At 44.9% G+C, this 24598-nt stretch overlaps 1 protein-coding gene across 1 annotated transcript in view; it reads left to right on the top strand.

Annotated features, from left to right (window-relative positions):
• The first annotated feature begins 2428 nt into the window (after nucleotides 1-2428).
• dnah2 (dynein, axonemal, heavy chain 2) overlaps nucleotides 2429-24598 on the top strand; it is an 84752-nt gene continuing 62582 nt past the window's right edge. The window contains exons 1-20 of the mRNA XM_018744434.2: nucleotides 2429-2585; nucleotides 3800-3921; nucleotides 4375-4439; nucleotides 5428-5601; nucleotides 6043-6271; nucleotides 8040-8150; nucleotides 8653-8891; nucleotides 9683-9874; nucleotides 12119-12276; nucleotides 14530-14617; nucleotides 14865-15070; nucleotides 16037-16166; nucleotides 16553-16735; nucleotides 19427-19638; nucleotides 19899-20045; nucleotides 20304-20460; nucleotides 21938-22177; nucleotides 22260-22448; nucleotides 23792-23939; nucleotides 24183-24375. Coding sequence (XP_018599950.2) covers nucleotides 3810-3921; nucleotides 4375-4439; nucleotides 5428-5601; nucleotides 6043-6271; nucleotides 8040-8150; nucleotides 8653-8891; nucleotides 9683-9874; nucleotides 12119-12276; nucleotides 14530-14617; nucleotides 14865-15070; nucleotides 16037-16166; nucleotides 16553-16735; nucleotides 19427-19638; nucleotides 19899-20045; nucleotides 20304-20460; nucleotides 21938-22177; nucleotides 22260-22448; nucleotides 23792-23939; nucleotides 24183-24375 — 3173 coding nt within the window. The 5' untranslated portion in view covers nucleotides 2429-2585; nucleotides 3800-3809. The remainder of the gene's footprint in view (nucleotides 2586-3799; nucleotides 3922-4374; nucleotides 4440-5427; nucleotides 5602-6042; nucleotides 6272-8039; nucleotides 8151-8652; nucleotides 8892-9682; nucleotides 9875-12118; nucleotides 12277-14529; nucleotides 14618-14864; nucleotides 15071-16036; nucleotides 16167-16552; nucleotides 16736-19426; nucleotides 19639-19898; nucleotides 20046-20303; nucleotides 20461-21937; nucleotides 22178-22259; nucleotides 22449-23791; nucleotides 23940-24182; nucleotides 24376-24598) is intronic.

Below are 24598 nucleotides of genomic sequence, written 5' to 3'. Positions count from 1 at the left end.
AGAAAGAGTGATTGTGGTTAAATAACAATTTTGTGGTAAAACAAAGGGACACAAGGGGTTCACATACTTTCAAGCAGCACTGTGTAGATGTGTGGTGTCCTGCCCCAGCTCTCCACTATGAACCGAGCAAAGTCTACATTTGTCAGTCCTCATGCAAGGAAAGGGAAAGTCGGGGTGCTTGAATTTCTCTCTGTCTTTGAACCTTAATTACTTAATTTGAATAAAAAAAAAAAAAAAAAACCTGAAACATTGCCTTGACAAACCCAGACATAGTACAAGGCCCTCTGCCCTTCAAAGACCCGGCTTTCTTGCTCCAGCTCCTTCAACAAAGTTATTGCATGCTTGAGGGCAGTGTAACAAGGAGTAGTACCATGGAATCTTTTTTCCATTGCAGATGAATTATTGAGAAATAAAATGTACAAGTGAAAAAAGAATCGGTCTGTGCCATTAATCTTAAAAAAGAAGTGTCCCTGTGTAGGCATGTTTTATTAAAAGGTTTTTAGGTTTTAAGTTTCCTTCTTTGAGGCCACTGTGCTTGGTGCACACACTTTTAGCTGTCATTACGAATCCTGAAGCCCAGACATGTTTACGAATGAAAGGAAAACAGGGAAATCAGTTTCTTAGAAAAACAAATGTACAATGCATATGTCTGACAAATGGTAATATATGATCTGTAAGCAAGAATATAGCAAAGAATATATAATGTTCCTGTGATACTTCTGTAGTGTTGAAGAAATACGTAGCAAACTTGGTGGTGACAAAGTCAGATTGTTCAGTTGCCCACTTCTCTTACTTTATTCGTGATAAAAAAGCAGCCTGTGGAAAGAGCTTTGCTTGAGGCGCTCTGGCGAGAGAAGACCCCAAACTGTCCACAAACTCCAGCTGACAAATGTGTGGTCCCAGGCCAGGCTGGGGGCTTGCCGTGCTCCAGAGACCACGCATTACACCTCCCTGACCAAGAGAATCTCTGACATTTTCAGACAGCAGCAGTAACTCCATATAAGGATTTAGTGCTTTATATTTATTTAGCAGACACTTTTCTCCAAAGCAACTTCCAACGCACTCTATGTAGTGTTACCAGCCCACACATCTTATTCATCAAGGTGACTTACACTGCTAGATACACTACTTACAATGGGTCACTCATCCATACATCAGTGGGACACACTCTGTCACTCACACACTGTGGGTGAACATGAAAAGCATGCCTTTGGACTGTGGGAGGAAACCCACACAGACATGGGGAGAACATGCAAACTCCACACAGGCTGAGTGGGACTCGAACCCATGTCCTCTTGGACCACCCAGGTGCTGTGAGACAGGAGTGCTACTTGCCGTGCCACCATGCAGCTTTATCCTGTCTTTTAAAATACAGTATACGTTATTCCATGTAGGCTTTCAGTTTCTCAGCTGCCCTTGCTTTGGGAACAACTTGAAATACATCGCTGCCTATACAGGGAAGTGGGTGGAGAAGCGGACAGGCTGATGGACCGATATTTGCGCATTAAAACTGGCACAGATTTTACAGTTTCAGCATGATGTGAAAACAGCACTGTGTAGTAGTGAAGACAGACTTGGCAAAGCCTGAAAACAAAAATCTGGACCAGTGGCTCCAATTCACAGTCACCGGAGAATAGCGGGTAGCGCTGGTGCCTCACAGTATCGGAACCGTGGGTTTGAATCCACCGCAGTTTGTGTGCACTTTGCACGTTCTCCGTGTTTCATCAAGCAGTCAAAGACATATTTCATCTGTGCTGATGACAGAAATGCCTGCTCTCAATGTGTTACATCGCACTTGTTGTAACGCACTGCCTCACCATGCCGTGCTTCCGGGATAGGCTGCAGACCACCGCGACCCTGCCTGGCCGGACGGGTGGTTGCAAAGTATGAATAAATGAATTTGTACGTCTGTTTCACGTCAACGTGTTTTTCACACGTATAGACACACACTGGAGGGGACTCGCATAATTCATGAAAGTTTTAAGCTTTTCTTACCATTTGTTTTTTAAACGGGCTCATTTCACGTATCACGCCATGAATGCTGTTATGTATCCCGGTGATGTGAAAGGAAAACAGTGCACGCGCCCTCGCAATCTCCGTTCATGGTAGCGTGGACATTTTTGCATTGGATCTGAGAAGAAAAAAAAAAAAAAATTCGCCAGTGTAAAATTACACCACGAAGTCGTTTTGCCGGTACGACCTTTCATCGGCACCACGTGCGACTACATTTCGCTCCCTTTCTCTTATGTGCGCACTATACGCCGCCTTCGATCCTTCCTTCAAACATCCAGACGGGCAGGTTCAAACAGGCTCTCAGCACGCGGCTCGCGCGCGCGCGCTCCCGACCGGCGCGCGCGTCAGCCAAACGTTCCCCGTCTCGCGCGTTGTTTCTATGGCGACTCGTGCCGTTTCCACGGTGACGGCAACAGCGGCAGCGAGCTTTGGAACGGGACAACTTCGACTTCTTCGCGGCGCTGCGCGCGGAAAGAAAGCTGTCGATAACTGTCGGCCTGACAGAAATGACACGCCTCACGGGTTTCTAGGCTCGAATTTGTAAACGTTTCGGTTCGAGCCAAAAAAGAAAGGTAGGTACACCGCGTCCGTGTGTCTCAGCCGCGGCGGCGAGCTCGGCTCGGAGTCGGACGCGAGGCTCAAGCCGGCGCACCTCGACACACACCTGACGTGTACGTCAGCACTGCTAATGTTCCCTCTGCGGAGAAAGAGTCGACGAGTCGTGTGTTAAAAGTGCCAGGAATTTCCACAGAGCGCATTACTGATTACAAAATAATAACTAGAAGCGCAAGTAGTACGCAGTGCAGTACTGCCAGCAGTACAGCAAAACGTACAGGAGTCAGTAAATCATGTCAGTAATAAATATGCAGCCACTGACTGACAGGCTGGTTGGTTGGTACTGCTGCCACCTAGCAATCATGTCAAGGTTCCTGACACAAACCCCACTCCTGTACTGTCGAGCAAGCCTGGTACTTCACTTCACCCTGGTACTGAGAATCTCCAAACTGATTATGCCTGGCTGTCCCTCCTTTATCTGATTTGTTTGCGTTTACATTTAACAGCTTTGTCCAAGGGTGCACGTGACATTATTGTACAACAACTTAAGTCACTAGACAAAGCCATTAAAAAATATATATATATATATATATATATATACACACACACACACACACACATTTTCAGAACCGCTTGTCCCTTACGGGGTCACGGGGAACCGGAGCCTACCCGGCAACACAGGGCGTAAGGCCAGAGGGGGAAGGGGACACACCCAGGACGGGACGCCAGTCCGTCACAAGGCACCCCAAGCGGGACTCGAACCCCAGACCCACCGGAGAGTAGGACTGCGGTCCAACCCACTGCGCCACCGCACCCCCTATATACACACACACACACACATTTTCAGAACCGCTTGTCCCATACGGGGTCACGGGGAACCGGAGCCTACCCGGCAACACAGGGCGTAAGGCCAGAGGGGGAAGGGGACACACCCAGGACGGGACGCCAGTCCGTCACAAGGCACCCCAAGCGGGACTCGAACCCCAGACCCACCGGAGAGCAGGACTGCGGTCCAACCCACTGCGCCACCGCGCCCCTCTACCCCCTATATATATATATATATATACACACACACACACATTTGTAGATCGCTTCTAACAGTTTTCACAAGATGAGGTCACTAGTTGTACTAAATCATGGCGGGGGGGTGAGCAGGTCAGAGCTGATTTAGTCTGATTTAGTGTTTCCACCGCCACTGCTGCGTGTGATTCTTTGTATTCGGATTGAGCAGGAGCTCCATCATGGCAGACTGGACGCCGCCGTCTGGACGCTCTCCCTCTCGCACGTCCGGCAGTGCCACACCAGACGATACGGAATTCCTGGCGCAGGGACCTCAGGAGGCTCAGGTGGAAGGTGAGCAGGGCTGCTTCTCCCCACCCCTCAAGCCTGTCGGCTCAGCTCAAGTGGCCACTAGAGATCGACACATTTTTGTTTCTGCTTCAACTTTGCTCTTAATTACTGATTGGATGAGTCCTTGAATTGTTCGTTGTTTCAGGGGTCAATCAGCTACTGATTGAAAGGCATCCCTGAAGCCCTGAGCATTCACCGTTACAGCCCACCACAGGGTCCTATTAGTTCAGGCTTCAGTCGGTTGTACGTTGCAAGATGACTTACTCCAAAAGCGTCTGACCTTGTAAAAGCAGGAAATTAATTGCTACTTGTGATTTCTAATTTATTTCAGATTTTTTCCTTGTTACTGTTTGAGGAATGGAAACAATAAATGATCAGCAGATGTTCTTTTTTTTCTGCGTTGACAAAGTGCCACTGGTGTTGGTAATATCATAGCTTGTGATCTTTGTGTGACAGAGAGCGACGCTGGACAGAACGGTCACTTGAACTCTGGCGATGAGCTTGAAAGGAAGGAATGCCTGGTAAATTCAGCTGACGTTCACATTCTCCTAATTTTTCTTGAAGGTCAAACATAAAATGCTCAAAGAATATTATATAAGGGTCTACGACCCTATTAGTACAAAACCTCAGAAATGCATCTTTTTTAATCTCTCTGTGTGACTTTCTGAAGGGGTCACGCTACCTGTTCATCACTGACATTTAAGAAAGTACAGATGCTCCTCGACTAACGATGGGGTTACGTTCCGATAAACCCATCGTAAGTGGAAAAATCTCAAGTCAGAAAAGAATACGGTACCAACCGAACATCGTGGCCAAGTCTAGCCTACCTTAAACATGTTCAGAACACTTACCATAGCCTACAGCTGGGCAGATTTAACCAGGAGACTCACATGGGCGTTTAGCAGACATGATGGGATGCGAAAACACAAAATAATAATAAAAAAAAAAACGCTTTCAACACTGCATCATTGTTTACACTTGCGGTTGTTTACACTCGTTCGCATGATCACTACAAAGACTGCGAGTGTGGCTGAATGGATGCTGCAGCTCGCTGCCATTGCCCAGCATCGGGAAGCAGTATCGTACCATGTATCGCAAGCACGGGAACAGATCAAAATTAAAAATTTAAAGTACGGATTCTACCGAATGCGCATCACTATCGTAACTTCGATAAATTGTAAGTCGAACCCTCGCAAGTAGAGGAGCCATCTGTATTTAGAATAAATGAGGCATAAGGTGAAAGTACAGGATGGTATTTTAGATATTAGGCTTTCTTATGACATTAAGGTGTTAATGAACTTAATGCTCTAAGTGACTGTTTCAACTATTGATCAGTTGGTGCTTGTTCAAGAAAAATGTTCCTACTTTCCATCACTGGAAATTTTTTCATTTACTGAAGTCTCATCACTCATCTAGTGATTTATAGTCAGTGCAGTGGGCTCATGAGTTATAACATTCCTGTAATACTGGTTGTCAACAGTGACGTTGCCTTCTGTCTGATGTGCACAGCGAGAGCTGTTTAAGAAACAGGTGGCTCTTAGTGGCGTGACAGAATCCTCCTCATGGACAGATGATAACGATTGGACCTTGGACAACTTTATTTCCGACACCTCTATCCGGACCCTCATTGTGCACCTGGACCCCTATGCTGGGCTTCAGGTTGACTACAGCATGCCATCACAGGTATGACCTTGGCCGTTTTCTCCATATGAAAGGCACTAATGATCTTTTTAGAAGATTTATTCTGGAGGCCATTGCAATAAAAATGTTAATTATGAAATAAGAAAGCATTAAGTGTGAAGGGTGGCAGGTGCTGTCGGATAGGATACTGTATAATGTGTTTTGGCTTAACGAAACAAAAGTTCATTATAAAAATATCATTGCGATTTGTAATTTGACTGCAGTCTGAATATATCCAAGCAAGAAACATACTTTAATAGGATTTGAATATGATTCAAAATGTTAGCCTAAAACGATTAGTTTCTCACTCATTTTCATTGGTTTGTGATTGTAAGGCATTAATGAAAATGACTTCCATACGTTACCTTAAATATGCCCCCGCCACGTTTTACTGCCCTATCGTCATAAGCGCCTTTGTTTCCATGTTCTACTGTTGCCCTGCAGCCGGTGGAGCAGCTGGCATACTTCATCCGGGCAGCGGGGCAGCCAATCGTAGCAGAAACCTTTGAGTGCGTAGTCCAGTTTGGCACCGTACGAAGAGGAAGTGTGCAGAGCCTGCTGCGTCTGATGAACGGGGTGCATGTGCCGCAGGTCACCCTCAACACCTCTTGGCCCCAGAGCATCAAGAACAACTACTCTGCGCATATGCACCGCTTTCTAACCAGCCTTACAGGTGTCTGTCATACACCGCGGTGCCCCGCGCCATCGCTCCCTCATATGTTCACTTACGTATCACACTGAGCTCAGTTTCTTCACACACACAGACAAGTGCATGCAAATTTTCTTTTCTTTGGTATTTTTCACCTCACACATTCTTTCAATGGCATGTAAGTAAAGAATTTACTTTGTTTTTATGATCCAGCGATTCAAAGACTCGAGATTCGTATTTCTGCCTCTCTTGACCGCCCTCACTTATGCAGCTGCCTCCTGGCCTTTTTTTGATTCGGTCTCTTTTTGTCTCATTCTCTGACTGTGTCGCCCGCCTTTATTCTTCTCTACTAAATATTTTTTCGTTGATTGTGGTTAACGTTATTGATTAAATTTTCATCTCTCATCATTGACTGCCAACTCAGTTCAAGATTAGAAAATGCTTGCGTCGTCTGTAATGAAACAGTGAGACACAGGAAGACGAGGAGAGAAAGATTTGTTGCAGTGCATTGAGGCGGATGAAGTAGGCACAGCTCAAGCATTTAAAGTATACAGGAGGTTACTTTATGGTAGGTGGAAGTTGTGTGCAGTTGGGAGAATATTTGCTGTAGTTAAGTGATGACATGGGGGTGTGGTGGCACACTGGGTTTGCGTGGGTCCTGCTCTCCAGTGGGTTTGAGGTTCGAGTCCCGCTTGGGGTGCCTTGTGATGGACTGGCGTCCCGTCCTGGGTATGCCCCCTCCCTCTCCGGCCTTACGCTCTGTGATGCCGGGTTAGACTCCGGCTCCAGCGACTCGTATGGGACAAATGGTTTCAGATGGTGTGTGTGTGTGTGTAAGTGGTGACACATCTACCATTTCCTTCTCTTTCTTTGCCAGTCCTTGTTCTAACCTATTGTTTTTGGCAGCAGGGCCTCATTCATTCATGTTTTCTGTAGCGTCCAGCTCGAAGTTTACTTGTTTTTTCGTTCATCTTGTGTTTGATGTGCACCACAGCAGAGCACGCATAATTTTCAGATGTTCAGATGCAACGGAGTTAACAGTTTACAGCTGGATATTTACCGAATAAACGTAGAGCAAGTTTCTAAAGAATACATTATGGTTGCTACCGCATGGACCTTCTTTTACAAGCTGTTACACAGCGTCTGTACTGTGTGGGTTATTGCCTCCTGTAGTGTGCATCCTCACAATCTGAAAGGAAACAGTGAAAGGGATGCACGATGACCTGCACTGAGCAGAGGTATGAGTGCAGTTTTTTTGTGAGGTCTTGAATACATGTGAAATGTGTGGCCTGTCAGAGCGCTCCTGTGGCTGAGCATCGCTCTGCTACACGTGCAGGCAAAAGATGGTTAGTGAAATGGAAAAGGAAATCAGCAGGCTGACAGCACGAATCCTGTTTTGGACCCCCGTTTTGTGCCCTTAAGCAAAATGCAGAACTCCTTCCATAAATAAATATTGAGTATTAATAAATATTCAGTAGCTAATGTGTGCAAATGGAAGCTGCGACTGATAAAATCCAGGGCACCTCTTGTGTCAGTTCTCTCTGTTTCAGACAACAAATTATTTTTAGGTACTCCTAAAATTTAACACTTGTGCTGGAAGCAATTAAATAATTTAGGCTCTGTTGCAGTGCTTTAAGAGTCAGATGATTAGATGTAATGTGCTTTTTCCTGCACCATTCAACAGCACCAGCCGAGTCTACAGTGACCTCATGGTGCAGCTTTGGGGAAAAATACTCTCCGAGGTTCTGTGGCAGCTGCTCACGCCTGATGCAGTTGTGTCTCTCTGTTCCAGACACTAGGTTCAAGCTAGTTGGGCAAACCGTGCTGTACGTACCCATGGAAGCGCTGCAGTTCAGCCCAGAAGTGGCTGCCAAGGACAAGGAACTGGTGCAGAGAATGGAGAGTAAGAGGCCGTACTGGAATTAACATTTGCATTCTATACATTCTTCCAAATACATTTCAGTGTGATTTTGTCCGTGATGTATTTAAACCGGGGGGGCGCGGGGGCGCAGCGGGTTGGACCGAGTCCTGCTCTCCGGTGGGTCTGGGGTTCGAGTCTCGCTTGGGGTGCCTTGCGACAGACTGGCGTCCCGTCCTGGGTGTGTCCCCTCCCCCTCCGGCCTTATGCCCTGCGTTGCCGGGTAGGCTCCGGTTCCCCGCGACCCCGCATGGGACAAGCGGTTCTGAAGGTGTGTGTATGTATGTATTTAAACCTTTGGTGCCTTTCCTGCCTCTTCTTTCCTGCATGCTTCTCCTTATAACACTTTTACCCACCATCTTTTTGTTGGTATCCCTTCTTTGCCTTCTTTCCCTTGACCTCTTCCTTTCCGATCTTGTAACTTTTTTTTTCTTTTTCCTTTTCCCCTCTCTTTATTCCTTCCCCCAACACATCCTCCTTGACCCAGCGGTGATGATCCACTGGACACGACAGATCAGGGAAGTACTCAACGCCCAGGAGGCGGTGGACACGGATGACAGCTCAGGGCCCCTGGAGGAGATCGCCTTCTGGAAAAACCGTTGTGCGGACCTGTCAGGCATCAGCCGGCAGCTGCAGCAGCCTGGAGTGCGCCACATCCAGGCCACCCTGCAGACGTCGAAGTCAAACTATGTTCTCCCATTCTGCAAGCTCTCCAAGCAAATACAGGTGCCCAGGAAGTGGGGTGGGGTCTTACTTTCTGTCTCTCTTCTGACATCGTGAAGAGCTGCACAGGACTGGGACACAAATCTTAATAGTTTTAACTCTGCTTAGCAGGTACATTCATTGTAAGATGTGAACGAAGCATAATATAATTAAGACTGATACAGGAAGCGCCTCTCTCCATTGACGCAAATTATTTAAAATTGACATTTGCGCTTCCTTATCACACCCATCACTAGAAAGCCGCCTCTGCCGTGTCTAATGGGTAAGGCTGACTTGGCAATCTCAGCTCGTTTAGAAGGTTTGATGGCGCTTGCTGTCAAGCATATCAGAACCAAAACTCATTAACATTGGAGTGTTTTATGAGTGCAGCCGGACTCGTGTTTATTAGTATTGGCTGTTGTCAATTCCACTTTTAAAATTCCCGTTGTTGGAATTTTGTGCGCAGACATTCACATCAAAATGCCCAATATTCAAGATGGGATCACCAAATGGGACCTGAAAAGACCAATAAAATGTCAGTGTTAAGAAACACAAGTTCTTTCTGTACAGTGAATTCATATAGTGCATACTCTATGTGTCATTGTTTATTTGTCTCTACATAGCTTACGCTGATGTTGCACCGTGTGTGCCTTTTCATGTCATGTATATTTCTCTCCCTGCTCTTCTTCAGGGAGTTTTTGCCTCTGCGGTTCATCATCGTAAATATCTTATAGCGCGGTGATGTTTGTGTATCTGAATCCGTGTGTATCTGTGCTCATGGCCCTGTGTCCTAATTCTTGCCTGTGTGCGTGCAGGATGGTACGCTGCAAGCGCAGTCCAACCTGTCCTTCCTGTCTTTGCTCCGGGATCCTTGTGAGGAGATGGCCCAGCTCAAACCTTGCAACATGGCCCCCAAGTTGTCACACTTGATCAAGCTCGTCCGCATCATCTGGGTCAACTCCCCCTTCTACAACAACCCTGAGAGGATCACAGCTCTGTTCCGTAAGGTGTGCTGAGGACCGTTCTGTTGGCCAGCTTCGTGCAGGAGTATGGCCAAGTAGCTCCTCCTCACCGTTGCCTACTTGGCATCAACAAGGTCCAGCATGCACTGGCACCAGTGCCTTCACTGCCTGAGCCATTTAGGCGTGCCACCAGGTGTTTCACTGGTCTACCAGTTTCATGCAGTGTCCATGCAGAGGGCCCACCTCTTTCACGCTGTTCATCACTTCAGATACCAACCCCAGCTATTCAGAGCACACCCTGACAGTCACATGGCCACACACCTGTCTGCCACCCCCTCTCCTTATGTGAAAAACCACAGGCCTTTATTCCTCAAGCTGATCTCATGCCTCCCTTCAGCTTCTCAAGTGCGAGTGAAAGCATTTAACCTTAGTTCATTAGCGCCTGACCTCCGCCTTTTGTCATCGCAGTCGCCCTGTTATATTTTTCTTTCTCGTTTCTTTACCCGTTTCATTTCTTTCTTTCTTGGAGACTATCATTACTTCCAGAAGCCACTTAAATGTGCGCCTGACTCGCTGCTAAGTAAGCTGGGAAGCCACCCCTTGCCAGGTGGAGCCTGATGATGCCAAAATTGAGAAATTACACAAGCTTAAAAATCATATTACTGTCAGTGCTTTTACTAAATTTCTGCAGGATGTGAGGAGCATTTTTTCCCATTGGGAATATATCAGTATGCTTCTTGTGTGCTGCTGCTGTGAGTATTTTAATGTCATAGCTCCAAGTGGGTTAAAATTACTTACGATGCAGCAGCGGTTTTGTAGTTTTGTTTTGAGGGTGAGCTCAAAGCAAGAGGCTACAAGTGGACTGTATTTTCACCGGCTTGGAGAAAAGTTTTCTCTCAGCTACTTTTGTCCTTCCCTCATTGCCCGAGCCAACTTTTAATGTGAAAGACACGATATGTGTGTGTACCGTATGTGCAATAGATTTTTAGCACTGTACTGAAAAAGCGGATGTAAATGGACTAGAAAGGGCGGCGGGGTCCGTAAGTTAAAAGGACTCCGTTATCGCATCTCCAGTGACCTGGATTTGTGTTCCTTTTGGATTTGCGCTCCCTTGTGAGGTATCATCTTAAGTTACAGTGTTTCATGTAATGCAAACAGGAGCGAGGTCAGCTATTTATGCACCACTCGCAATGCATTTTATAGTCCTTGTGGTGGTTTAAGAGGATTTTTCCCCCTGTGCCATTAAGCCCAGTGTGCTTTTTTATTCGGGGCTCTGGGAGTTCAAGCAGAACCTCCTTTCATAATTTGTTTTCTGCTTTGAGATTTGCTGATAATTTCTAATCAAAGGCCACTGGAGTAAGAGTGGCTCTGTCTGCATTGCCACTGTTTCCTGCCTCCCTCGGGGTTCCCTTGCTTTTATTTGTTTTGGTTTGTTTTTGTGCTGGAAAATCCAATGTCTGGTTTAATAACGTTTTTTAATCACAGAGTGCTGCAGGGCACCAGATTCCACTCTGGTGCACTGGTCTTTTCAAAGCAAGAAACCTGAAATAATGACTAGCAATAAAGGTAATAATTGTTATTATTGATATTATCCACGTTGGATTATTCGTACAGTACCCCGTCTGACCTGTCCGTCACTTTCTGTCTCAGCTCATATGTTTAACTCCATCTGTTGTTGTTTTTTTTTTTCCTCACTGAAATAACATTTTTTCCTCCACTTACTTAGGCTTCTTTTTGGACTGAAAACTCTCAAATTCTTCTTATAAAACAAGATGTGATGCCCTTCACTGGGTTTGACAAAAAGTGTGGATAGAAAACAGAATGTTCAGAAAAGCAACTGATTATTAAAGAGTCTCGAAATCTCTTGAGACTTTTGGGAACATATGTTGTCTTCTAAAAGAAGAAAAGAACGTGGTTAACTCCTAAGCCGTTTAATGTTGTAGTGTGTGCTCCACATTTTGTTAAAATTGGCTTTTTTGTCATTTACATATCAATTCTGTTCCCCCGGTTTTTCCTAATTAGAAGCTGAATTTGTAGCTTTGTCATGACTTTGTAAAACCTGTTTTTCACAGCACTACAATTAATACTGAGCCAAGCTGGAGAACCGTTGTGTGTCACCCAGTCAGGGTCTGACAGAAAGTCAATGCTGTATTGATGTTGACCTATTATTATCATTAACAAGTGCACGTTTTTACTTCAGTATGCCAGCAAGTCATATTCTGTCTACAGAACATGAGGGACAATAATGACTGTAATGGTGTCTGGCTTAATTTCCTTTTGGTTTCTCAGATGAGCAATGAACTCATCCAGCTGTGCTGCCAGGAAATCTCATTAGACCGCATCTTCGAAGGCTACGTGGTGTCCAGCAAGCAGACGCTCAATGACTGCATCCGGTGCTGCCTGTCCTGGAAAGAAGAGTACCTTCGTACCTCCCAGCTTCACAACAAGTACGCCGCTTCGGAGCCGCTGCTTCGCCTCGGGGCTTGGCTCCTTAGTGTACATTTAGAGCGTCTATTGTGCAGCTGCTCCACTACTCATGAAAAGTAGAGCTCCACACTGTGCCGCCTCTCTAAATGAGGGTTACGTGTAGTATAGTATATTACTGTACTGTACAATTAATGTAACTAATTGTAAATTATTCTATTACACAGTTGCTTCAGTTGAGCAGCATTCTTAAAGTACAGCTCCCTGCTGTAAATCTGTAGCTCCCTAACATAAAATAACAAGGCCAGGCATAGGACCTGCTGTGACATTATACTATGACCACAAAAATGACAAAGGTTACGTGAAATTCAAAGCTAAGTAAAATTACTTTGTCTTACCACAAAATGAGCCACTTTACCACAAAATGGCCATGTCACAGTATAGAATTACTGCTTCTCATGCAGAACACGACAGCTGAAGAGGTCTCCCGGTCATCTCTGACTACTGGCACAGATCGACCCAATCGACCCAATTAAGAGACGCTTAAAGGGATCGATAGTGAGACAGGGGCGGGCTTTTTGAGACAACGAGAGCATCTCCCCGGGCCGTCTCTCCCCCCCCAACTTCTGACCTGCCGTGAATCCCTGGTTACATAGACGTACCTCCCCACACGCTGCAGGTCCATCCAGAACCTGACAGCACATTACACTAGCTGTCACACACAAGCACAGTATGAACAGCACCTTTCAATGCACACAAGCACGTATTATTTTTCTATATTTAGCTTGCAAAAGGCAATTTATAATGATAGTTTTGTACATTAATAAACATGCAGCTGTTTACCCTTTCACAGTACTGGGAATTCTTACTGGAGCAACTCAGGGTGAATACTTTGCAACCGTTGAAATCAAACTGGGGGCCTTCACATTGCAAGGCACTACACTAGCAGTGCTTATATACACATTATAACCCCACACTGCACACATCAGCGTAGTGCTATACAGAACCCCAGTCTACATGCAGTCACATTGTACACAACCCCACACTGCACTATGCACAATCCTCAGCCACTCATACCACCCCACTTGAGAATGGAGGCAGATCTGTCAGCTTATTGCTTATGTTTTTGATGGAAAAGACTGTGATCAGAGCATGTACCCAAGGAAGAGTACTGACACAGTTTCATATAGAGGCCCATCTGAATATTTTACTAAGCTTCTCTTCTCAAAGCAAGAAACTTCTTATAATGACAATGCCAGTATGAACAGACATAAAATCTCAGTGAAAGTTCTTTTTTCCTTTTCCTTAGCAATTCCGTGTCAATAGGAATGCATAGAATTACTTTGCTTCTGATTTCTCCTTGGATCACTTGTAATAACGCACACTAAATAGCCCAGTGTCTCCATTCAGCGCCGTGGTAAAACAAGTGCAAGATCAGCGCAAGGTGAAACGGAAGTGTGTACTTTATTTGGTTTCTGTGGACAACGGGGTCAGTCGATGAGGTGCGCATAGCGTCAGACACAAGCAAACACGGACGTGACTTGTCAACAACAAGCGGCTCTGATTAATGGGGCCCCTGGCCACTACATTGCCCTTCCCCTGGCTGTCCGTGATCTCACTGGTCTTCAGCGCTCTGTCTTTCTCCATTTCTCGGTCTTTCCCACTCTTCCCCTCTCCCTTTCTATCCATCTTGTTGCAGCCCTCTCCCTCTCTCGATCAATCTGTCCCTTTCTCTAACCCTCTGTCTCTGTCAGTCCTCTCTCTCTATCTCTTTCCCCCATGTCAGCCCAGCTGTTATTTAATTACACAATTAATGACATCAGATTTTACCATCAAAGACTTAAAAGAGCAGAGAGCTTCTCTGTGACAATGAAGCTGCCCCTGTGTCCCCTGTCCTGACTGCCAGCCTGATAAATGACGCTCTGTGGGAAATGTACAATGACCTACCGCCGCTGCCGGTGAGACTTCAAAGAGCCCAGGTGGTCCTACCAGACAGTATCTGAGACTGGAAACACCAGACTTCCTCTGGAATCGGGACTTCTCCGCCCTGTCCCCGCTGCATTTGTTCACTTTATACCCTGTGGTCAAGTGATATTTGCATTTTATGCAACTGTGCCATGTGTATTAACTTCTTTAATTATAAATGTTTGCTTTATAGTTACCAGGCTGTTGATACTAACAAACGTGTTGGTTTCAGTTCAGCCAGCTGTTACAGAGATGGTTTGGCTACAAACCGCACTTTGTGAACACGTCTGAAATGACTGTTTCATCGCCAGGTACTCCAGTGCAGGCTGGGCTTTAGACCAGTCCATCATCTTTGCTCTGGTGGATGCTTTCTTGCAGAGGTGTAAGGACTTGCTCGAGGTGACTGGTCTTGCGCTACTAAGACCTTCATGTCATACATCCTCAGTTATATATTTACTATTATTATTTTTGTTGTTCTTTATTTAGCTGATGTGTTTGCCCATGGTGAATTTCAGTGTGTATTGATTTTTAAACTGATGTTTTTATCTTCCTGTTACAGTTTTTTTTCCACTTTTAACAAGACATTGTTTTTGTTCCTATTCCCGGTGGTCTCCTGTGGTCTGCTGTTCCAATGCCCATGGTACAGGTGTGTGACTGCCAGCAGCAGTTTGCCCGGTGGGAGGATGGCACACAACTGCCCCTACCCTGTTTCGCAGGGAGCCAGGGTGCCACGCTGACCCGCAGTCTGCTGGAGATTGAGGGCACCTTCGCCAAGACCCTGCAGGGCCTGCGCTGCGTGCGCAAGGGCATCCTGGACGTCAAGAACACGTCCTGGCACAGTGACTACAACCGGTGGGTCCACCCACTCTCCCGCTGCAGCACACTGCTCAGGGCACCAGTAATTACCTCACCTGCTGGGAAGATTAATTGTAGACTGAAAACAATAGTGAGCTTTACAGTGAACATGTCAGTGATACCCAGCAAGGTAGAGGTACCAGTGGCAGTGTATTAACCGTGTCATCCATAAAAATGTATTAAACTTACTTCAGATGTTTGTAAATTGCTCTGAACCACATATCCAGCTTAGTGTGCAATAACGTATCTGTAACTCTAGTCCAGGGGTGGACGTTTGCATCCTGTCAGTTTCGAAGGGTTTCTGCCTGCCCTTTTTTGCCTTCACTTGAACAACGGGCAGCTTTGGAGACAGCAGGCAATTTAATTCATTTAAATGAAGTAATGAAGATCCATGGGGGCTTGAGCAGCTGAACTGGCCTGGTGCTCCTGAGGACAGATGCTGCCTACCCCCCTGTAGTTAGTGGGGCTTTGGTCCAGGGGTAGAGTGGGGGTTAGGAGTGTGTTTTTTTGATAGCGATGATGGATTGGAGTCGTGAGAGGTCGTGGGGTTATGTGTGCAGTTTCCAGGAAAACAGCTGAGCTGGTTGAAGGAGGTAGACGTTTCAACAAAGAGAAGAAGCACATCAAGTCACACACACACACACACACATTTTCAGAACCGCTTGTCCCGTACGGGGTCACGGGGAACCGGAGCCTACCCGGCAACACAGGGCGTAAGGCCTGAGGGGGAAGGGGACACACCCAGGACGGGACGCCAGTCCGTCGCAAGGTACCCCAAGCGGGACTCGAACCCCAGACCCACCGGACAGCAGGACTGCGGTCCAACCCACTGCGCCACCGCACCCCGACATCAAGTCATTCAAATCAATATATTGCAGTTGCTAGAAGAGTGTGCGTGCGTATGTAGGCATTATGTGTGTGCCTGTCCTTCTGTATATTTGCTCAGTGATTCTGTTTGTGTAGGTTCCGTGTAGCAGTGAAGGACTTGGAGGTGATGATGCAGAACCTGATCAGTACAGCTTTTGAGACTGTCAACACTGTGGATGAGGGGGTCCAGTTGCTCGATGTGTTCCAGTACCTGTCTGCTCGAGAGGTTTCACTCACCACATCCCACACCTTTCAGTCCACATTATCAGTAACCCACATATGGTTCTGGACATGCTCTCCTTTCTCTGGAGAGAACTAGTCCTTCAAGATCTCTTTCATCCACTTTGGGATGAGGTCATCTATATAAATTTAATGTAATAATGAGCATAAATGATTAGCGGTTGGAACAATAACCACAAGCATCTGTAGGTGAACTGTGTTTGTTTTCCTGTACTCTAGAAGATGTGGATCTGTATTCCTAAATTTTAACATTATCAGTAAGACCTCAGTCTTAGTCATTCTTTTGTTCTTTACAGATAAACACTGTGCACGTGGACCTCACTGTGGCAGTCCCAAAACTCACCATATCTTCATGTTGCTCTATTTCCCTAGGCCATCAAGCGCACCATTGACAAAAAGAGTTTGGATGTGTATGTTCTGTTGAGCAAGGAGCTGAGCCTGGTGAACATGGAACTGAGCTGCAAAGCCTTTCAAAAGCCCACCCACATGGCCCAGCAGGCAAGCCTAGCGCACTGGGCCCGAGCTCTGCGCCGCCGCATCGAGAGATCAGTGGAGGTATGCAGTGGAGTGACCACAGGCCTAGCTGGTGTTGGTCACAGGAATAAGAAATGTGAAATATGTCACAGAAATTAGGGGTCACCAGCGACATTCTCCACATGACCTTTTGTGGGGTAGCTGGTAGTGCAGTTGTTTGAGCTGCTATCTTTTGGGCTCAAAGGTTGCAGTTTCAGATCCCACCTCCAGCTGTAGTACCCAAGGTACTACTTTAGGTACCCTAAATTGATCCAGTAAAACTACCCGTTTGCATAAATGGATAGAGAGGGGGGCGCAGCCGTGTATCGGGTTTTGCCGGGTCCCGCTCTCTGGCGGGTCTGGGGTTCAAGTCCTGCTTGGGGTGCCTTGCGGCGGACTGGTGTCCCGTCCTGGGTGTGTCCCCTCCCCCTCCAGCCTTGCACCCTGTGTTGCCGGGTTAGGCTCCGGTTCGCCACGACCCCGTATGGGACAAGCAGTTTCAGCCAATGTGTGTGTGTGATAAATGGATAGATTATTGTTAGTGGCATGATGTTGTAAGTTGCTTTGGAGAAAAGTGTGAGCTAAATGAAAAAATGTAAATGTGCATGAGCTGCATTAACACTGTACCATACTGTTCTTGTTAACTGTAACAAACAAAACACAAGTGCCTGTGTCATGGTTATTTTATCAAGCAAAATGTGTGATGGGTATTGCTTGGAAGCACAGTAACTTTAATTGGTGTACAATTACTGGTAAAAGTTTATAGAAACAGATGCACAAGTAAAACAAAAGACATCTGTTTGGACAAAAAATATCAATTAAAAAAAAAAACATCCATTCATTATCAATTGTCTAATGCAGGGTCATGGCAATCCATACACATCCTGTCTTGAAAGGATAGGTGAAACATTTACATTTATTCATTTAACTGACAGTTTTTCTGAAGTGACTTCCAATGGACTCCATGTAGTGTTATGAGCCCACACATTATTCACCAAGGTGACTTACACTGCTAGATACACTACTTACAACAGGTCACTCATCCATACATCAGTGGAACACACTCTCTCTGTGTCACCCACACACTATGGGGAACCTGAACAGCATGTCTTTGGACTGTGGGAGGAAACAAGAGCACCCAGAGGAAACCCACACAGACATGGGGAGAACATGCAAACTCCACACAGACTGAGCGGGGATCAAACCCACATCCTCTCGCAGTACCCAGGTGCTGTGAGACAGCAGCATGACTCACTGTGCCACCGTGCCATGAGGCAATTTACATCCAGGATTGGGTCCCAGTCAAAAACGTTACAGTTAATGTTTATTTTGCAAAATACATTTCATGCATTGAATCATTTTTTCATGATTTGACCACATTTTGCTATCACATTACATCACCACAGGTTATTCCATCCTTTGATTGACAGCTTTATAATCTGTTTCTGAGATCATCCAACTGCTACCTCTGGCAGCTGGTATTTTCACTAATTAGACACAATTAAAAGATATGTTTTTCAAAAACACAGTTTATGTGATTTCAGATCAGTACTTAAAACCCAGTAGAATTTAGACAAGCATTGTCTGAACTGTGGCTTCTTTAGTCCAAAGTACAGGGGGCTCAACCACTTGGACAAAGTGAAATTCATACTGAAAAACCACCTCTAATGAGGGGTTTGGTGTAGCTCACGTGTGATATCAGAGGATCGGCATCTTAAGTGGATTGTATAGTAGAATGAGGTCAGTCTAGTGCTTCAGTATAGCAATTTGGGATTTTTCTGGGATCTACCTTGCTTTATCAGTACTGCACCAATGTTTCTGACTGATCTACAATTTAGTCTTCAAAGATTTTTGCCCATTATGTGTGCCGTGGAATTCACAAAGAGTGAGGTGTATGCTTCAGCAGTTGCTTTTTTCAAGGATCAGAGTCAGAACAATTCTGAAATACCCACAGCAAAGGCGTGATCAAGATAATCTTATATAGGGGTACTATAGCAAATCACAAGTCACTGGATTTTTTTTTTTTTTTTTTTTATTATTTTTATCTAAGTAAATGTGGAATGACATTTTTGGCTCTCTAGATTGTCAAAGTATGAGTTCGCTGTGTACAGCAGCAAAGGCACACCCCTGGCACTGGACCATGAGGGCAGGCCTCTCCAAGCCTACTGTGGAATCTGGCTTCCACATGTGCTTGTACTCAAAGTTGTTTAGAAGGAAAGAAACTTTTCACTTGTTTTGCTCAATGCAGTTAGTTGGTTAGTTGGCTATGTGTTTTGTGCTGCTCTGAAACCTTTTTAGGGGTTGAAATTCCCTCTACCACTGATTTCCCCCCCCCACCCACATAGACTATAAATACTGAAATGAAAATGGGACTCCTATTTCCCACAGATGTGTGCTAGAAAAGGTTTGGATTTGCTCAGCTAATTGCTACAGGGACTGTCACTGAATGCTTTGCCAAAGCTGACTAATGATTCTTTGCACAGTGTTAGAAGACATTTTATCTTGTTTGTTTTCTTTTAATTACTGCAGGCAGAAACTTAACACCAATTAAGAGAATTATAACTAGTTAAGATGTCGGCTAACGCTGTACGGAAAATTATTAGTCAGCTCTGGCACTGCATTCAGTCTGAGGCTGGGAGTGTCGCATACTGGGGTGCATTTCTGTAACCCACCCCTCTTACTCAAGCTTCTTTTTTCAGACAGCGCTGGTGTTGTGTGTGTGCCTGCTTGTAGGTGCTGCAGCGTGCCCACTTCTTGTCCCAGGCTGACAGCGAAGAGGTGTACCAAGCCTATGAACAACTGGTGCAGAAGCTGGATGAGACAGTGCTCAGGATCTTCAGTGAATGGAGCCAGAGCTTGGACAGGCAATGCCTCAAGAAACTAGACCAGCCCCTCATGGTCCGCTGCAAGGAGAAGGCCGGCATGCTTGATGTCAATTTTGACAGGTCCGTACTCCATCATATGTACTGTACACCTACACATGAGACAGGCTTCATGTTAACTCCCACAGTTCTGTACACGCTCAGCCATCTCACATATACAGATGCGCTGTTACACTACACAATCGTCGGCTTTACATTCTCTTACACAAGACCTATTTGAACGGTTGTAACTTCTATGAGATACAAGCTGTATTGGTCTTTATGTGACCCAGGATTCTTGTTGCACGTTGAATGTGAGATTAAATGAATGTGCTGGACCTCAGGAACCTGCTGATTATGTTCAATGAGATCCACTACTGGGAGCGGTTGCAGTTTGAAGTTCCTCCCTACGTGTTGAACGTGTATCAGCGCAAGGAGGAGTTGCGAACCCTGCGGGAGAATGTACTGCTGCTGGTTCGGGACTACAATAGGTCTGCACCTCGTGGTTGTAACTGTATTTGTTGTTAACAGTCTATCTGTCTTACTATGGCTCAAACTGCATTATACACTCTCATTGTAGCTGGTACTGCACTCTGGCTCGTAGTTAGTATTTGACCGTAGAGTCCCTCCTGTGCTCGACACTTGATCAGCTCTGCACACTGTACCTTTCTGTGCTGCAGGCTCAACACTGTGAGCAAAAGTCAGTGTTTTATCATTTGTCATGGTTTCACGTGTGGATTTATTGCCAGGATCGTCAGTGCAATGTCGACTGATGAGCTCAGCCTTTTCCGGGAGCAAATTCGCTCCCTGGACAAGCAGATACAGCCTGGAATCTCCAAGCTCATGTGGTCATCTAAAGGAGCATCCAGCTTCTTCATCAATGAATGCCGTCTGCATGCCAACAAGGTTAGAGCGGCTGGCTGCCGTGTACACTGGAAAAAGTGCTGAACTGGATGAGAAGACACTGTGGGCCAATCCCTTCTTGTTGTGTTAGGCTAATAACTTCTATCAAGTATTGTACAGGAGTACATTTAAACAGCATCTGAGTTGCGTTAAATCATAAAAGATGGTCTGCTGAAAATCATTGTGATATACAGAGGAGTGTGCCGTGCAGTTATAGAGTGATTTATCTGAGCACTGCTTTGTCCAGAGAGCAGAAACCGATCAAGTCTTGGAGTGAGGGAGTACGTGCCCTTATTTCCAAAGTCAGTCAAAGACGAGTGTAGAGAAAAATCTGGTGTAAGTTGAGAATATTATTTCCAGTACCGGACACTCTTTTTGCAGACAATTGTGGGAAATGTAGTTCAGGTAGCAGTGTTAATTTTCATACCAAAGCTGTCAAAGGAATTTTTTAAAATGTATTTTACAGAACTCTCATTTTACCTACATTTATCAACAATGAAAACTGCCTGCCAGTACACATTATCTCACCTTTAATTGAACATGACACAAATAAAATTACTTTTCAAGTACTTATTTTCATAATATTGTACAATTAATCTGGGCTGCATATATATATACTCCCTATTATAATGAGCTGAACTTTATAGGAACTGAAAGTTCAGGATTTTTTTTATAAGCTGTATTATTAGAAATATCTTCCGTTGTATGCTCTGAAAGAAATTTAAAACAGTAGCTACAGTTTTGCAGACGTTTGCCTTTTAATAAGACAGCTATGATAGATGTGTGTGTGTTTTCACAGTAAAAAATAATCCTTACAGTGAAAAATATAACCTGGCATCCATATGTATGAAGATAGATAACAAGCAAAATGACAATTCAAGGTGCATAATGCATCCAGACATTTGTTCACGTGGATTGCAGCACTGCCTTCTGGGTATATAAATCAAGTTTTTTCGTAGTCAGTGTCAGGATCAATCAAGTCATAGTCAAGAGCTTGCAACCTTTTGCATGTAGGAGTAGGGATATCTTTACCAGATCTGAAGTGACTTAAAACAGATCTGCCTGCCCCCTCACTCTCCAACATCTCTTCAATAAGGCAGACATCGTCCAGAGTAAAAACCAAGAAAAGACCAGAACTGGGACCCAAATGAGAAGTATTATGGAAAACTGCTACATGGATTAAGTCCTTTTCAGATATGACTTAGCTAGAATGTATCTTTACAAAGTAAAAAGGAAATGGATTTCTGTGATACGGTTTTGTTCAAATGACCCAATCCTTATGATAAAATGTATGAATTGTGGGCAACTTCCAAATTAGTGCGGGAAAAGTACATATTAAGTACACTGAAGATATGAAGTGCATATGAAGTACATAGAGATACTGTGTTTGAGCACAAATAAGCTATATGTCAACTATTACCCTTTTCCTTCTGTTTTCTTGTCCTTACTCTCTAACCACTCTCCTCCTTCATTGGGCTAGGTTCAGCTCATCCTGGATGAGTACAAGTCAGCCAACTTTGCTGTCATTCAGGGCTGCCGACAGATCAGTGAGCAGCTCCTGGTATATGTGGATGGGAAGACAGTGTATTGTGACTTGGAGTTTGAGGCCGACCAGCTTTCTCACCGGCAGGCACAGCTACAGAGCATGTGTGCTATTCATGATGACATTGTAGCCATCATGGCGCATGTTTACAAGACCTTCTGCAACGCTGGACCTGAGGTTTGTGCGTGTATATATAAATGCCTGTGCCTGCGTGTTTATGAATGCAAGCAATTTACGTGTATCTGTTGTCCCCCCCCAGGTCCAACAGCACTGGGTTGCCTACACAGACAAAATGGACCGCATGGTTGAAGAAGCCTTGCGCCTCAATGTGAAGAGGTCCCTGCAGGAACTCTCCAAGGCCATCAATGGCGACAGCAAGTCCATGCCCAATTCGCTGTTCAGAGTACAAGTGGTACTGCGGCAGGAGTCTCCTAGCTCTCCAGCACAGGTAACAGCAGGAGTCCTACAGTACATAATACTTCCATTCACCTCTAGTGAAAGGCTCTGCCTTGAAAAACATCCCTTACAGAAATTCTGTGCTAATAAACACTGTTAAAATATATCACTGTGCTATGCTACACTTCTTTTTGTATTTCACTACATGTATTTTCTTCTTTTATGGATAAACTGTACTGTACTAGATTTGACAGTTATGATATTTACGGTAATAGTCTTCCTCCACCTAAGGAAGGTAATAGATTCCCAAAAAACCCTCCACAAGGTGATTTTTCTAACTCAAATCAAAGCCTGTGCTCCAAAATTGACACCCATTTATGCTAAAATATCACCAAATCCAATTCAAATAGACAGTTATTTCAGTTGTAAACATTGGGTATCATAGGTATCATCAACATACGTGAACGAGGCAGTTTTCTTTCACCAGTACTGTACAGCTGTCCACCTGTGCATGTTCTGTTTTTTAATAGCTATTACATACTTTGCAGTTATAAACTCAGAAAACAGACGTACTTAAAATACTCAGTCTTTAATGCAAGAACAACAGAACAGGTGATGGGTGAAAGAAGTCCCTGAAAATAGTACAAATGAATTTGTGCTTACCAAAAAAGTTGACTTCATTTGGAAAGTCCAGATTGAGGTGGCCATGATTACTAAGATTATAATATGTAAAATTAGCCAACAAGAGGTAATGGAGGTTGAGAACCTAATGCAGCACAAGCCAAACTAAAATTGCCAAGGTGACCACATGGTGATTCTGGCCTGGCTCTGGTCAGCTGTCAGGAGGTACACAAAAACCCTAATTCTGTGTTGTAAATGCAAAGAAATGCTTCGTAAGTTGGGGTTTCACCAGAAACTCCTCGTAAAGTCAAATTTGTGTAACCTGAAAAGGCATACTCTTTCAGAATATGATTGTATACAGTACTAGTCAAAAGTATGAGATTTTTTTTTTTCCACAAGCATGAGCAACATGTCTTCCGAGCTCTTCTGCAGGAATTCGCAGAGATGTAGGACACTTGTGCTTCTTTGCACTTCAAGTGCCTCTCAGGTTGCTCAGATATTCTCAGACGTTTGACTGGTACTCTGATATAAACTTATGCAGAGGGTTCAGTAGCAACCTAGACACTTTCATCTCAGCTCGTACAAAACAGAATATTCTGCGGAACGGAAGGTTAAATGTCTCTCTTCAACCCTATTATATGAACATACTTAAAACACACTTTATGTTGTGGAGGACCTTTAAGCTATGTCCCTGTCTATGTTTGGATGTGTATATCTGTGTGTATCCCACCTTTGCACTCGTGTTCATCTGATATGTTTGTGTGTGACTCCCAGGTGGAGTTTTCCCCCACCCTGCAGAAACTGGCCCAAATAGTGAACAACATCAGTAGCCAGCTGGTCACGACTGTCTCCGAGTTCAAGCGTTTGCCTGACCTGCTAACTCAGCAAAAGTCCCAGAGGAAGCCAATTCATACCATTATCGGTCTGTCTGTCGTCCTGCTACTCCTATGAGCAGCTTTAGCTTCGTTACTTCCCTCTCCTCATTCTCTCTCAGAGTCCTGCAACTTTTAGAGTAACACATTAGTCAAGATCCAAAAGAGCCAGCTGAGAACAACAGGAACAGTCAGTCCTTGATCGTGCTTGTTCCATGGACTGAACAAAGCAGAGCACGTACCAAAGAAAGATGCCTCGATTTGCCCCATTCTTCATTTCTCCCCGCCCCCAGAGCAAGACGAGGAAATATGTAAGATCCAGGCATCCATTGCAGCAGGAATGACTACTAATGCGACACATGTGCACAACTACCTCAAGACCTGGGAGAAGCATCGAGAGATCTGGGAGATTAACAAGGATGCCTTCATCCGCCGCTACCAGCGGCTCAACCCTCCTGTATCCTCCTTCGATGCAGACATTGCCAGGTCTCTTGCAGGCTGTAGAAACGCTGTGGGGTTGGACACTGGTCATAATGCATTTCAGTATGACTTACCTACAGAATCGGTCTGAGACTGTTCTCATTTGTTTCCTCAAAACTGGGACTAAGTGAGAATAAAACAGGTTGAGGAAAGAAAGTATTTTTCATTTTATCGTATGAACTTGTCTTGAAAGTGAATATTTGTTGATCAGTACAATTCTATGTCTCCC

Source organism: Scleropages formosus, chromosome 13 (assembly GCF_900964775.1).
Source record: "Scleropages formosus chromosome 13, fSclFor1.1, whole genome shotgun sequence".
NCBI classification, from domain to species: Eukaryota; Metazoa; Chordata; class Actinopteri; order Osteoglossiformes; family Osteoglossidae; genus Scleropages; species Scleropages formosus.
The sequence above is the reverse complement of the archived record's forward strand: the minus strand, read 5'-3'. Positions and strand labels throughout refer to the sequence as shown.